Here is a 16,689-nt window from a genome sequence, read left to right as displayed (position 1 = left end):
AGCTAAGGATTTAGCAGAGGAGAAAGCAAGGGAGTTTGAAAGGGAGAAGCTAAGGATGGCCCGCCAGGCAGAAGAGGAGCAGCGAAGGGTCAGACAGGAGGAGTGGGCTTGGAAGGAGAAGGAGAGGGAAAGGGCGATGCGGGAGAAAGAAAGGGAGAGACAGGAGAAAGAGAAGGATAATGAATTGGAGAAAGAGCGGATAGCCCTTGAGAAAGAGAAGCTCAAGTTAGCAGCTGATAGAGGGCTTAGCTCTGTGGATGGTGCATCCACTTCAAAGTCCCAGGGAAAGGAAAATACCACCAAGGTACCAAAAGAATTGATACACATGTATGTCCCTGGCACTGGTATTCTCAGTTGGATGCGTGCCTTTCATCTAGCATGTAAGGCTCAAGGAATTAATGGTCAGTCCAAAGCAGCGACTTTACTGAGTCGCCTCCCTCGGGAAGGGACTGAAGTGATTGAAAGGATGCCTGAGAAAGACAGTCTGACATATGAGTGCATGAAGGATGCTTTGATTAGGCGGTTTGGGTTGAAACCAGCCCAGTACTTGCAGAGGTTCCGTGAGAACAAGAAGGCAGGGGGGTTCCTTTTGAGAATTGGGTCCATGACATAGTGAGAGACTGGAATGAGTGGGTGAGAGGGATGGAAGCAAATGATTACCAGTCCCTAAATCAGGTGATGATTGCAGAGCGTCTCCGGGAGGAGTGCTCAGTCCCACTCAGACAGTATTTGTCTGACCTTCCTGAGAGGGATCCTGAGAAACTTGCAGTGATGGCAGATAAGTGGCTTGCCAACAGAGTGAACAGTGGGCAGGGGCAACCCCTTTCCAAGCCCAAGGGGGAGAAGAACTCCCAGAAGGCTGGCCCTAAACCAGAGGGGAAGGGCCAGAACAGTTCCCAAGGCTCTTAGTCCGGACAAGAGTCTAAGGGGAATGGGGCCTCTAGTCAGTACCAGGAGGGGAAAAGAGGTAAGGGTCCTTTCACTCCCACGGTGATTAAATGCTATAAGTGCCACCGAGAGGGACACTTAAAGCCAGACTGCCCAGTGAAGGACGTGGTGCCAGTGGCACCCGTGATAGCAAGTGTGCTTTCAGTGGGGGCAGACATGAAGGGAGGCCCAAGTGAGTTTAACTTAGTCACCAGGGACATCTGGGAACTTGACCCAGAAGCCCTTAAGCATATTCACCCTAACTCAACGGGGTATATGAATGTGGCAAGTATCAATGGAAGGAAGGTTCCTGCCATGAGGGATACTGGTGCCCACAGGACTATGGTTGAACGCAAATATCTCAAACCCGAAGAGATCATTCCTGGTTCCAAGGGGTATGGACTTGTAGCCAGTGGTGATGACATGGAGTACCCTCTTGCTAGAGTGCAGGTAGGGGTGAATGGCAGGAAGGCCATGGTCAATGTCGGGGTGCGAGAGAAGCAGGGTGCTGGGTGCTTTCTGGGGAATGATCTTGTTGAACCCGGGTTAGTACCAGGCCCTGAGGCCTATATGGCCTGGATTTCATCAGCTGTGCTCACTAGGGCACAGACTGAAAAACTGCTTCCTAGTGAAGTGGGGACCGCTCTAGTGGAAGAGACACTAGAGGGGAACAGGCCAGAACAAGAACTAAGGGCAGATTCTGAGAAGGCACCTGTCCTGGTGTCTGCACCTCCTGCTCCTGTTGGAGAGGAAGGTGTGCATCCAGAGGCGGATAAGGTGTTGGAGTCCGGGTCCCTGCCAGAGCTGCAGGAGCTGCTTGTGGCAGGAGGATCATCCCGTGAGGAGTTTTGTAAGGCACAGGCTGAGTGTTCTACACTTGTTGGCCTGCGGACGACTGCTCAGGAGCAGGTCTCCACTGGAGTAGTCGGAAAGCACAAGGTGGCGTGGGAAGATGGACTTCTTTACAGTGAGCCTCCTGACCCAGAGGCAGGATCCAGCAAAAGGTTGGTGGTTCCCCAGGTGCACAGGAATTTCCTGCTGCATCTAGCCCATGAAGTACCCCTAGCTGGGCACTTGGGCATTAAAAAGACAAAGGACAGGTTAGCACCTCTGTTTTACGGGCCAGGAGTAGGTCAGGATGTGGAGAGGTTTTGCCATACCTGTCTGGTCTGTCAGGCCAGCAGCATGTCTGGTGACCCGATGAAGGCACCCTTGGTTCCCCTACCAGTCTTGGAGGTACACTTAGAGAGGGTGGTGTGTCTTCCCAGGAATGACACGGTTTCTTTACTTGCAATGGCTGAAAAGTTAGAAGAGGAGAGTGAGTCCCTCCCTGACTTATTGCAAGGTGATGAGAAGGATGGTTCATTTGAGGGAGTTAAGCTTGCCTCTGAACTGACACCTGAACAGCAGGTGGAGTGTAAAGAGCTGCTGGGGAGATTGTCCCGTCTCTTTTTACTTACCCCTGGGCTGACGCCTGTCTGTGCGCTTGACACAGACACAGGGGACACCCTGCCTGCTAAGAAGCAGCCCAGGAAGGTGATCTGGACTAAAGAGTGTCAGAAGGCATTTGATAGATTGAAGGCTGCACTATGCAATGCACCTGTATTGAAGGCCCCTGATCACAGTCAGACCTTCATTGTGCAGACAGATACTTCAGACAAGGGAGTTGGGGCAGTTCTTGCCCAGCTCAATGAAATGGGAAGGGAGCATCCGGTGGCCTTTATCAGCCGCCGACTACTCCCCAGGGAGCAGAACTGGTCTGCAGTTGAAAAAGAATGCTTTGCCATAGTGTGGGCCCTTCGAAGATTCAGGCCTTACTTGTTTGGTGCAAAGTTTGTGGTTCAGACAGATCACAAGCCCCTCAAGTGGCTTATGGCAATGAAAGGGGAGAATCCAAAGTTGCTCAGGTGGTCCATATCCCTGCAGGGACTAGATTTTACACTGGAACATAAAGCAGGCTTACAACACGGTAATGCAGATGGACTTTCCCGCCGGTTTATCCAATCAGACGATCGGTCTTCTCCCACTGGAAAGTAAGTACCGGCCATTCTGATCTGGGGAGGGCATATGTTGGGACGGGAAGCCTCCTGCATGTCTCTGGAGAGAGTGCTTCCCCTGCCTTATGCTAATCTCCAGGCAAGTCACTCAAAAGCTACTGTATAGTTTCTAGATCCCTACCTCAGTGAGCATGACAATCATACATGTCCACTGAGGGTCTCCCTGTTTACATGGATTGAGACCCTAGAGCTTGGCTCTGAGGTCGAGGGGGCATGCCTAGTGCACCCCTATTTTTCAGAGAGTGGCTACTGCCCTCTCTATTATGGCTGTGGTAGACTGCCAGTGGTGGCAGCAATAAATCTATAGTCAGGAGGGGTGAGTCCCTAGGCACCCTCCTGACCAAGTCTGTGCAGTTTGCCATGCCTGTGGGCCTGTTGCCTTTGTCTGACTGATGTGTGTTTGAGAGCCCGTGGGTGTACATGGGGGAAGAATGGGGATTTGAGCCAGTGTGAGGAATGCGAGCTGTCCTGCGGGACATCCCAGCTCCCCGTCCCCCTCCCTATTTCCCTGGAAAGGCCTGGTGGGCTGGGGGAGACACTCAGCTCTTATCTGGGTTTAGCTGCACTAACTGTGTGGAGAGGACCCTCCCCCACTGGTCAGGGCCTCCTGGGCTGGAGTTAATTAAAATTCCTCTCTAGAGGGTTGCACAGCCTGATACCAGAACAGGACCTGCTACATGCTTTACCCATGCATTGAACACGCGGTGAATGGTCTGTGATTGGAGGTGTATTCAGAATGCAAAAAGCGGCAGCCCCTCTGATTGGATGAGCCTATCAATCAGAGGTGATAAAAGTCTAGCCTGAGTGGTCAGCTGTGGTTCAAAGACTGGTCTATGACTGACGAGTGGCCACACCAAAGCCCTCGGACGTTAACCAGCCGCGACCCCGCAGTGTGAAGGCAGAAGATAAGACTCTGTTCACTGCGGTCTTTAAGGACCAGCTGTTTTTGTGAGGCTTGGAGGAGCGTTCGCTTTGGACCAAGGAAATTACAGACAGCTGCCCAGTGTGGAAAGGAAGCTTGCGGCACATCACCCAGTGTGGAAAGGAAGCTTACAGCACATCACAGAGGCTGGTGGAAAGACGCTTGCAGCACATGACGAGAGCCAGAGAGAGGAGGATGCTTGATTCTAGTCTTTGAAGGTGAGATCAAATCCCCTCTAGGCTCCTCCCTTGAGCTGTGGGAGCCTGTACAAGCAGTAACTGGGAATAGAGGCCAGTGAAGCAGGCCCCCACCTTTCTTTTTGTGAACTCTGAGGGTATCAGGGTGAACTGGCACTCTGCCCAGCCACTACCCTCCTGCAGCTAGCCAGTGGCTACTGGACTAGTGGGACTCCAGTAAACTGTGCCAAGACATCCGGCACCTTTGATCAGATCCCTGACACCACTAGAGCGGTGTCCTCACTCACAATGGGAGGGCACTTCTGTTGCTTTGGGTGGGGGGTTATGGGGCTGATCATGAACATTTGACTTCACATCATATGCTGAAACTATATCCTTTCAATACAAAGTTTGGTATCAAGGCTCTAGTGAATGAGAACAGCCCTGTGTAACATGATCTGTAATATGCAATGCTTACTGTGTGTTTTCATGTTAACGGTGTTTTTATAGTGCTTGGCGTCTAGGCGCTATAATACTGTTTGGGGTCAGAACTCTGTCCCAGAGGGTTGTAGAGACTTCTGGTTTTCACTGTTTATCCTAGTTTTATGTGTAGAATAATTATCTTATGTGTATTAAAGTACTTTTCTTTTATAAAAAGTAAAGCACTGACTGGACATTGAGGTTATCAGCTGGTGGTACGGTTTACACTGTATTCTGAATGTCTAACCCCACCTCACCTCCTTGAGTAAGCCTTGGACTGCTCTGTATCGCTACCCTGAGAGAGTCAAGTGCTGGAGAGGAGTACTTGGTTATCCAGTTTTGGGTCCCTTAGTACTGAGGCCCCAGGACATCAGTGAGGGAACACTTTAGTTGATGCGATTGGAGCGCAGTTACCCCTGAGTGCCCTGGTGCCCAGGAAGCCGGGTCTAACAAGGACCAACATCTGTTTTAGGTGTAGGAATAACCCACATCGTAGATAAGGAAGAGGTTGTCCTGCAAGAATGGTAACATGGGGCAAATGCTCAAAGGTGTGTCATTTTGCTACTGTCTGCTAGAGCAATATCAATATCAAGAAACCCCTGTACCCTGGACGTTGGCTAGCACTCCTCTGATAAATATAAAGACTTCTATAGCCTGGAACAGTACAATATCTGAATCCAGTTTCCCCTCAATATGTAGCCTGGTATGCTATATCTATGTCTAAACCGTCCAAATCAAACCATTGTTTGCATGTAAAAGGGGAGATTCCGGACAGAATTCAACTCGACAAATCCTTTATGAATAAACTGATGTCTGCTCCACTGAAACAGTACATCCACCCACACTCGATATATAAGTGAAAGAATGCAAAAATGTGTGGCGAAAAAGGATGACACCTCACGGGCGAACAACCCTCGGGGCAATTGGCAGATGTTACCGATTTATAGCCCCTTTCTCATCATCGGTTGTCATTCCTTTTCAGAAAAAGAAAGAAAAAATAGAGTGTCCAAAACAAACCATACGTGTTAAAAGTGAGACAGGTGCAAATTTGGAGCTCAAACAATCGCTCCCTGATGTGACACAATAAGTGATTAAAATCAACAGGCACACCAATGGCACAACTTTATTCCTAAATCTGGTGTGTACTGGTGAACTAAAAAGGCTGGTAGCTTAGTTTTGCATACCAATACCTGCAACCGACATGTTTCACTGCCTTTTATACCTTATGGCAGATTCGTCAGGGCTCACCACTCGGTCACTGCACCAATGTTGGACATCATAACTCTGGGAACCTCAGCCAGCCACGTCATCTCATACCAGCTGGTGAGGGAAGAAGTGGCTCTCAATACAAGCCTGTTTCAAAGATTGAAGCTCATCTCCTGTCGATTGTCGCATCAATCGTACACGGACTCTACCGCATTTTTAATCATCCCAGGAATTGCTAGAGCAATATGACAGGAAGTCCGAAGGTGACTAGTGTGGTAGAAGAGGTATTCCAGTGTGGGGGTGATGAGCTGATTGTGAAGAAGATTGAAGATATGATTCTTGTGGTAAAGGAAGACGAATTGAAAGGTTGTGATCCAGAGGACTGTATTGACCCATATTTAGAGGCGTGAGTGGGAGACAAAATGTTACACTTATTGTTTGATTCTGTGGGAAGAATCACAATGATCACTTAGAACTTGTCCAATAAACAAAAAAAGAGTGTCTTATGGTATCGATAAGATCACACAAAGGAGCAATGGATAAGGGGAACGGCCTAACTCAGGACGTTTTAGAAAAGCCCTCACTCACCACCTGGTGATGACATGCTTCATCATCGGGCCCCACTAAAGAGGCCGAGTGCCTCTTTAGTGTGCTTCAACACCAGATCTACTGCGGAGCAGGATTTTGCGAGTAGAGGGTGTGCAGTGAGAAATAAACAATTAGTTGTGATTAAAAATGTCTGTAGTGTATCAAAAATGATTTATTAAGTGATCACTTAGGACATATTGTTAAAATATTGTGTGGGAAAACAGTCCACAATTAATTGTGTGGTTATTTCCATTAATTTGTCAGTCAACATGTTTCTGCCTCTGAAACGGTGTAAAATTACCAGGCATTCATCAGGACTCTTAAAGGTGTACTAAACCCTGGTGGTATGGACACGCTAGGGCCCACCCTTACCTAGGGACGTGACAGTTAAAAGAGAAAAGTGAAAAAGTGCAAAAATTTTAGGAAGAAAAACTGTCTCCCTAAAAACTCCTGGTTTAGGAGGCTTCCTGCAATAGGGTTTCTGAACCTGTAAAGAAGAAAAAGACATAGACGTACATAGAGGACAAGACAAACAATTAATGGATGTTCTTGAACACAATGGTTGGTCTATGGTGCTCCATTCGTCGTGATAGGACAGTGTGTGGCGCTATAGCAGTATGTTTATCACCACCTCTGTCCCTTGGATAAATAAGCACTATTCGCTAGGGGGTGCAAAAGTGCTAGAAGTGAAAGAATTGGTGAAAATGGGTAGTGGTTAAAAAGGAAGAAAATCTTCCTAGAAGCGATCAATGTGCTAGAAAGGTCAAACGAACGCTAAAAACGTAAAATTAAAATAGTCTCACTTTTGTGGTGTAACAGGGGTACACCATGGGTCACAGGAGGGGGGTGGTAGCGTAATTGGCACACCCTTGGTAAAAGGAATAAACATACAAAGCATCAGAAAAGGTAGCGGTACTTAGCTCCGTGATATGCTGCCACACTCGTATTTGCCGTAGTTTGCTCGATTACTTACGCCCTCGACGCTAGGCACCCTCAGTATACCTGCATAACCCTCAGACTGGACCCCGACGATCAAGAGCGGGGCCCGATGGACAGTTTATCAGTGTGAGGCAGCGAGGCATCGCTCGCTTCCGGGAGGCTTGGCCCGCCTTCGTGTAGGGGCGGTGCCCGGTATTGCAGCCAATCAGTAGCTGTTACGTCATAATGACGAGGGGAGTCACGTGTGCTGATGGGAGTCTAGGGCGGTTACCAAGGTAACCGTTCGTGGAATGGTAACTTTATTGATTTAAGGAAGATAAACACACTGACAATGGATCGTCTGTGGTTAAGCAGACATCGTGTCAGATTAATGATGTCAAATTAGAGGCTACAAGTAATGTGGCCGGTACTTATAACTCACAGAGGGGAAATAAGACTGGGCAGAACATCGAAAAATCTTGAAAGCCAACGTGATCAGGACCAGGAGCGATTGTACACACTCACGAGAGGAATTATAAACATTCAATGATCAATTCGATGTAGATGGTAGGAAGCAGGCGCTGTAAATTGATTTGTGGCGCAATAAGTGACAAACTTTAATGAGGGTTTGGGATGTAAAATAGTGGCCTGAGTAAGCCAGAGATATTCTGATAGGGCAGTGATCACAGAGTATATGATTTGAGTGAGTTTCTAGTGACAACCAAAATGTTTACTTGATCACAGAATTCCAAGGAATGTCATCATTTAATCCGGTTAGATGGGTCCCCAATCTGTAGACCCACCTCTGCTCTTTCTCAAAGAGGCGATTGCTGATGTTATTGCCGGTATGTAGCTGTTCAATCACAGTCCACTGCATGTCTTTGGTGGTGTGTTTTTTTTCGAGGAAATGTCTGCTCATTTTAGTTGTTATTTTATTGCATCTAATATTGGATCTGTGCTCGCAGATCCTCTGCTGTACTTTCCTGCTGGTCAAACCCACGTAGCGTAGATCACACGGACATGTTATCATGTATATGACATTTTGAGAGTTACAGTTGGTATGGTCTCTCTGTGTCCACACTTTTCCTGTTTCGAGTGTTAGGGTTTTGGTATGCGTTGTCAGATGACAAACGCTACAGTTGGAGCAAGGAAAGTGACCCATCACCCTTGGAAAACCCCAAGTATCTGTCACGGATCTTACTGCTACTGGAGCAGTTATTTGGGGTCGGGTGTGGACCAATGCATCCTTAAGACTGCGTCCCTTCCTGAAGGAAAACAGGGGTTTCTCCCAAGTTTTTTTGATACTGGTAAGGATCTTCCAGTTTTTATTAATGGACTTTTTTATAGTGTTAGAGAGGGTGCTATATGTTGTTACACAGGTCAGCGGAATCTCTTTGGGGTTTGCCAAGGGTGACGGGTCACTTTCCTTGCTCCAACTGTAGCGTTTGTCATCTGACAACGCATACCAAAACCCTAACACTCGAAACAGGAAAAGTGTGGACACAGAGAGACCATACCAACTGTAACTCTCAAAATGTCATATACATGATAACGTGTCCGTGTGATCTACGCTACGTGGGTTTGACCAGCAGGAAAGTAAAGCAGAGGATCTGCGAGCACAGATCCAATATTAGATGCAAGAAAATAACAACTAAAATGAGCAGACATTTCCTCGAAAAAAACCACACAACCAACGACATGCAGTGGACTGTGATTGAACAGCTACATACCGGCAATAACATCAGCAATCGCCTCTTCGAGAAAGAGCAGAGGTGGGTCTACAGATTGGGGACCCATCTAACCGGATTAAATGATGATATTCCTTGGAATTCTGTGATCAAGTAAACATTTTGGTTGTCACTAGAAACTCACTCAAATCATATACTCTGTGATCACTGCCCTATCAGAATATCTCTGGCTTACTCAGGCCACTATTTTACATCCAAAACCCTCATTAAAGTTTGTCACTTATTGCGCCACAAATCAATTTACAGCGCCTGCTTCCTACCATCTACATCGAATTGATCATTGAATGTTTATAATTCCTCTCGTGAGTGTGTACAATCGCTCCTGGTCCTGATCACGTTGGCTTTCAAGATTTTTTGATGTTCTGCCCAGTCTTATTTCCCCTCTGTGAATTATAAGTACCGGCCACATTACTTGTAGCCTCTAATTTGACATCATTAATCTGACACGACGTCTGCTTCACCACAGACGATCCATTGTCAGTGTGTTTATCATCCTTAAATCAATAAAGTTACCATTCCACGAACGGTTACCTTGGTAACCGCCCTAAACTCCCATCAGCACACGTGACTCCCCTCGTCATTATGACGAAACAGCTACTGATTGGCTGCAATACCGGGCACCGCCCCTCCATGAAGACGGGCCCCGCCTCCCGGAAGCGAGCGATGCCTCGCTGCCTCACACTGATAAACTGTCCATCGGGCCCCGCTCTTGATCGTCGGGGTCCAGTCTAAGGGTTATGCAGGTATACTGAGGGTGCCTAGCGTCGAGGGCGTAAGTAATCGAGCAAACTACGGCAAATACGAGTTTGGCAGCATATCACGAAGCTAAGTACCGCTACCTTTTCTGATGCTTGGTATGTTTATTCCTTTTACCAAGGGTGTGCCAATTACGCTACCACCCCCCTCCTGTGACCCATGGTGTACCCCTGTTACACCACAAAAGTGAGACTATTTTAATTTTACGTTTTAGCGATCGTTTGACCTTTCTAGCATATTGATCGCTTCTAGGAAGATTTTCTTCCTTTTTAACCACTACCCATTATCACCAATTCTGTCACTTCTAGCACTTTTGCACCCCCTAGCGAATAGTGCTTATTTATCCAAAGGACAGAGGTGGTGATAAACATACTGCTATAGCGCCACACACTGTCCTATCACGACGAATGGAGCACCATAGACCAACCATTGTGTTCAAGAACATCCATTAATCGTTTGTCTTGTCCTCTATGTACGTCTATGTCTTTTTCTTCTTTACAGGTGTAGAAACCCTAATGCAGGAAGCCTCCTAAACCAGGAGTTTTTAGGGAGACAGTTTTTCTTCCTAAAATGTTTTCACTTTTTCACTTTTCTCTTTTAACTTTCACGTCCCTAGGTAAGGGTGGGCCTTAGCGTGTCCATACCACCAGGGTTTAGTACACCTTTAAGAGTCCTGATGAATGCCTGGTAATTTTACACCGTTTCAGAGGCAGAAACATGTTGACTGACAAATTAATGGAAATAACCACACAATTAATTGTGGACTGTTTTCCCACACAATATTTTAACAATATGTCCTAAGTGATCACTTAATAAATCATTTTTGATACACTACAGACATTTTTAATCACAACTAATTGTTTATTTCTCACCGCACACCCTCTACTCACAAAATCCTGCTCCGCAGTAGATCTGGCGTTGAAGCACACTAAAGAGGCACTCAGCCTCTTTAGTGGGGCCCGATGATGAAGCATGTCATCACCAGGTGGTGAGTGAGGGCTTTCCTAAAACGTCCTGAGTTAGGCCGTTCCCCTTATCCATTGCTCCTTTGTGTGAACTTATCGATACCATAAGACACTCTTTTCTTGTTTATTGAATATACCTGGGGATTAAGAGTGTCACTTGATACTCCCTACCTCTCCCTTTGTTGATATACACTTAGAACTTGTACCACAAACTATAGGGAGGCATTAAGTTGAATCCTCCGGGTAGGTCACCGGTATCCTATGAGGGTAGAAAGATAGAGTTAGAAGGATTTCTTGAGGATAAATTGGAGTTCAGAGGCAGAAAAATATTTGGAAAAGGATAGGTAGCTAAGAAGGGTCTAAATATTTTAGGATGGTATCATCAGGGGTTCTTCCTTTTGATGCCCAGACCAGGCACAAGTGAGCCTGTGTTAGTTGTAAAGGATGTGTATCTGTCACATTTTATTGAATAAGAGTTCCCTGAGGTCTTCACTAAAAAATTGGGACGCATTTCAGGTTTTAAACACAAGATTAAAGTAAAACAGGAAGCTATACCTGTTAAACACAAGATTAGATCCAATCCATTTAGTTTAAGAGGTGATTTGGACAAAGAGTTGAGTAGGTTACAAAGTTCTGATGTTATTCAACCCATAGGGTTGAGTTCATGGTTGTCTCCTTTAGTGGTAGATAGAAAGCACAATAGAGATATTCAGGTATTCAGGACTTGAGGAGTCCTAATTAGAGAGATATTGGTTGATTCCCACCCTTTGCAGAAGATTAGTGATTTGTTGGGAATGCTGGGTGAATCTGAGTGGTTTCCGAAAATTTACTTGACACTGTTTTTATTTCTCCTTCTGGCACATTTCAAATCTGTCACATGCTGTTTGGGCTGGCATTGGCTGTGTCAGTTTTCCAACGTATCATGCATCAGCTGTTGGACAACATCAAGGAAGTCACAGTTTTCCAGGATGATGTATTGAGTTTTGCGAAAAGGTTGGAAAATCATGACTCAGTTTTAAGTAAGCTTCTCCAGATTTTTTCAGATGAAGGTATAAAGGAAAAATGTGTTTTGGAAGGAGATAGTTGAGTTTTTGGGTGACATTATTTCAGATGAGGGTATTTACCTGAGACCTGGACTGGTAAAAGCGGCTGTTGATTGTCCACCATCCGAGATCAAAATGTGAGTTATGCTCATTTATTGGGCAATGTGAGTTCTAAGCCAGATTCATTTTGGGGTATGTGTCTAAAATAAAAAGACTTACAAATATGTTAAAGAGGAATGTCCAGTTTGAGTGGGATGACTGTTGTCAAGAGACTTTAAGTATGGGTGAAGATTAAATGACAGGGGCAAGACCTATACATTCTTATAATCCAGAGTTCCCATGTACCATTACAGTTGATGTGAGCAAGTATGGTCTGGGAGCTGTACTCACTCAAGATAAGGGGTGTGAGTCTGTCACTATAAGTTATGCATCAAGAGAGCTTCACAAACTAGAGCTCAGTTGCTCTGTAATTGAGAAAGAATTCTTGGCCTGCTATTGGGCCATAGAAAAATGTAGGTCATATGTACGGGGTAGGAGATTTTGCCTCCAAACAGACCATAAGTCTCTTGCAAACAACCTGATTGGTGAGAGAGTCAAGTATTATACTCCCCGTAAAGCTCATCTTAACTCCAAGCTTTTACAATATACATTTTTGATTGTACACTTTCCTGTTAAAGATAATGTAACTGCACATATGTTGTCCAGTTTGCCAGTGAATGATCAAGAATTGACAGATCCTGAGGAAGACGTTGAGAGGTGTTTTGTAGCTGCAATGGATATGCATGAGTATGAGGCATCTTCAGAAAGGGAGTGGAAACAAGCAAGTGAAGTGGATGCTGTGTTGAATAAGGTCAAGGATTATATTATTAATGGATAGCCAAAGGAGAGGTGTATACTCCCAGAGATTCAACCTTACTGCAAAATTGCTCAGAAACTCTCCATTGAGGGTGGTGTTGTGTTGGGAGGTGACAAGTGTGTTCCCCAAATGGCATTGCATCAAACATTGGTTAAAATATCTCATGAGGAGCATTTGGGGGCTACAATGGCAAACAAAATGAGGCAAAGCTTACTGTTGGTGGCCTTCAACGGACAAGGGTATTGAATTTGAAGTCAAAGAATGTGTTGTGTGCAGTAAATCTAAAAAAGGCCTTAAATTGGTGTTGCCAGCTTTGCAGCCTCTTCAATATCCTGACAGACCATGGGATAAATTGGGATTTGACATGGATGGTCCATTTAGTTTTCTGTCTTATAATTTGCATTATCGTTAGTCCTAATGGGACTGAATGAATGAATGAATGGATTATTACAGAAAATGACCATAAATATGTTTTTTCCACACCTTCTCCAAATAATACTATGTCGTTGCTGAAGGATGTCTTTCTACACAAAGGTTTCCTGAACATCTTATCTCTGACAATGGAGTACAATTCATAAATGCTGGAATGGAAGACATTTTGAAAGTTTCAGGGTCATACATTTGAAAAGTTTTCTTTATCATCCGCAGACCAATGAGCTGGTAGAGAGGATGAACAGGGTTGTGGGTTATTGCATTAAGTGGGCCAGAAACAACAACTAAAATGTGGAAGAAGCTTTCAAGTCTATGTTGTGGTTTTAACCTGCGACACCACACTCTGTCACACAGCAGTCCCCATTCAGCTTATTAAGGGAGCATCCTCCTGTCTCTGTGCTGTATACATCTTGGTTTCTTGGGTCTATTAAGCACAAAGTGATTAAAATTGATGATCAGAATACCTTATGTCAAAGAGTGTTTGAGAACCAAAACCTGGTTTTGTAAAGAAAGGAGATGCCAAATATGGTGCTCCAGTTAAGATTGAAAGGAAGTTCTATATTTGTGGAAGGGTGACATGGTGGGATGTTGGTAAGATTGTCAAAAGTACCAGGCGAAATGTTCTCAGAGGCTGAGCTCAAACAGATGAAAAGATTGGTCAAGATGATGATTCTTAGGGGCGATGCCACAGTCAACGATTCTTTCAAGGGTCTTCTGAGTTATCAGGGGTGGAGTTAAGGAGATCGACCTGCAAAAGATTTGTGCCTATGAGATTGAGATGAGTATATTATTTTTTTATGATGCATGATTTTATACTTACTGTGTTACTTGAAGGTTTGTTTGTGATGCTAGTATGTGATAGATATGTATAATTGTATCATTGTGTTTCTACTGTGTTTTTGATAGAGATGTATAATTGTATCATTGTGTTTCTACTGTGTTTTGCTGTTTAGTTTATTTATTATAGTTGTTTATATTTTTAGTGATGTTTTGCTATTTTGTATCCTTCTGTTAGTTTACTTATTTTGTTTACTGTAAAAACAGATAATATATTATGGTTCATGGATGGAATGTTGTGCCATGGCATCATTCCACTGCTGGCTCGAAAGGCTATGCTCCAATAGTGACACCTGGAACAGCCCTGGAGTAGTTTACACAGTGGTGTACAGTCAGAATAATCCTGGTTTTATCTCACTAACCTGGAAAGCGTGATCTCTATACATTGTCCTAACAAAAAATATCTGGGTGGACCTAGCAAATATGATATCTCACAAAAATAACAATTTACCTAAAATTTGAGTAGTCCATCATATTTTGATATCAGTGATTCAAGGATTAACCAGTGGAAACATAGTTTTTGCTGGTCGTTAATGCATATCTGTTAATAGAACAATGCCTTACCGATCATTGAATTGGAGATGAGTGGTATTACTCGTTCTTCTCCATGTATTACAGCTTTGCTTCTCATTAAATTGCCAAAGATGTTTGTAATTTTGCAAAGCAGACAAAATATGGTCAATTACGGGAAAATTACTTTTGCTCTGCCCAGTAGCCAACAGCATCTAATCATGGAGCAGATTGATTGGGCGTTGCCTGTTGAGGGAGTTTCATGAAGAACATGAGTACGTGTAAATATGAATTGAATTAAAAGACTAATACAGTCAGAAGAAGTATGTTACTGACTAATCTACAAAATACTTATCTCAAATACTTCTCCCAGCTTTCCATTTACACTTTGTTTTCTTCATCACTGCAACTTTTATTTTTTCCACCAGTTGTCTACCTCCAAAGGTTGCATCGCGGGAGATTTATGTTATTCCGAGGAAGATGGTACTAAAATAAATTGTAGCTGTTATTCAACGGTAAGCTGTCTTAATAATGTAATCCTTCTCCTATACTGTGTAGAAATGTGCTCCCTATTGAGATGTGAAGCTGAGTGCACTAATACATTGTGTTCCACACACCAGCATTTAACTTTTTAGAACACTTCGACATTTTACAGTCACTGAAAGAAATTAAAAGGGACACGTGTACTTAAAACAGTTGATATTCTGTATCTTACTCTCAATGTTTACATTTCTGGCAGTGCCCATAAACCTATTTACCTGGTATACTGTCAGTTGACATATACATATACTGTCGGCAATAGGACTAAAGGAGTCTACCGAAATCCTGCACTGTTAGGGTGTTTATTATCACTTGTGTTGGCTTACCTTGTCCACATTACTACGGTCTGGGAGACGCAAGTGTAGCATTAGTGCTACCAGATGCATGATTAGTAGCAGTGCTGGTGGTACTGCAACATGGTCGTACAAGTTTAATAACAAGGTTAAAAATTGGCAATCCTTGTGTGACCATGCATAAACCATGGACAGTAAAGCTTATAAAACGCTAACAACACCCATTTTGCTCAGTTTTTCATGGGGAAATATAAGCGGCCTATTGGATTACAATGGACACAGTGGCAAGCAAACATTGTTTGGCCTATTCATGCCATGAGTGCCTGGCATGCTTGGCATGGAATATAGCCGTGGTTCTGCCCGGTGCATGTCTCTCTGTCTCATCACCTGTGGGTTAGTTTCCTGTTGTATTTGATTCACTTAATAGGTAAATACTATTATGATTCTTAAACTCCAGGAAGACAAAGGTTGTTGATGAATCAGACTAATCCGATTTTACGGCCTGTAGATTAGTGCATCACAATGTGGCCTTCCTTTTTTATACCCATGTACACCATAAAAGCACGATTTTTCCGACCGAACAGAGACATTTACATTACAATATTAACTGGAGTCTGAATGTTCATTGGGACAAAAGTTTAGAATTTGACGCAAGTACGAAAAAAAGTTTTGTTAGAATATTTGTGTTTGTTTTCTGCTACTGTTGCATCGTAGCTCTTTCCCATTCAGGTCTTAGTGGGTATCAAGTCAGCCATGGCACCCTTAGGTAGGCCACTGCTTGTCACCCGGAAACTAGACCACAAACGGACTCTAGAGTTGTTAATTCAAAGGTTTGTACAGCATTACTGCACTTGCATGTATGTGTGCATCATTTGTAGCATGGCCATCTCTGATACACTTATGTAGTGCCTCTCTAGCGCTGCGGAAAAAATAGAAATCAACTGATGTTCTTAATTTTGTGGGTAGGTTCTTGAGACATTTAGACTCAGAAAGGGCGTTGGACGAGGCAATATTGGGTGCCCTAGGCCTAGGCAATAAGATTGTACAATACTTCCTACAGCAGGTCATCTTGATAGCAGAGAAACCAATCTGGGGCAGCCCATGTACAATTAAAAAATGGCAATGTAGCAATGCACAATGTTGTAGTGTCTGCTACCTGACATTATGCATCTACCTATAATACCCTAACCTGATTATCAAAACAGCATCATTGATTTCAAAATTCCGAAACAGAAGATGGCGGCTGCAAAGTTCTGAGGTCCGCCACCAGCCCCCGCGTTATCTGTAAACATCCGGCGCTCTGAGCCTTCAAACTGGGGTGGATTCGGTAGTATGGATTCCCCATCTTCCCCGGAGGTGTACTTTGCTGCCTTTCGGCCCTCGTGTCCCATTGTGTCCTGGCAATCTGAAGTTGCGGAGAGGCCGTGGTCCCCTG

General features: G+C 44.4%; 1 protein-coding gene across 15 annotated transcripts in view; it reads left to right on the top strand.

Annotated features, from left to right (window-relative positions):
* The window catches only part of SPO11 (SPO11 initiator of meiotic double strand breaks), a 749,185-nt gene that overhangs the window by 355,310 nt on the left and 377,186 nt on the right, over positions 1 to 16,689 (top strand). For all 15 annotated transcript variants that reach the window (XM_078651981.1, XM_078651989.1, XM_078651977.1 and 12 more), the window contains one exon: positions 14,850 to 14,936. In XM_078651981.1, the coding sequence (XP_078508107.1) occupies positions 14,850 to 14,936 (87 nt within the window). The remainder of the gene's footprint in view (positions 1 to 14,849; positions 14,937 to 16,689) is intronic.

The sequence above is a fragment of the Lissotriton helveticus genome, chromosome 7 (genome assembly GCF_964261635.1).
Source record: "Lissotriton helveticus chromosome 7, aLisHel1.1, whole genome shotgun sequence".
Taxonomy (NCBI): domain Eukaryota; kingdom Metazoa; phylum Chordata; class Amphibia; order Caudata; family Salamandridae; genus Lissotriton; species Lissotriton helveticus.
The sequence above is the reverse complement of the archived record's forward strand: the minus strand, read 5'-3'. Positions and strand labels throughout refer to the sequence as shown.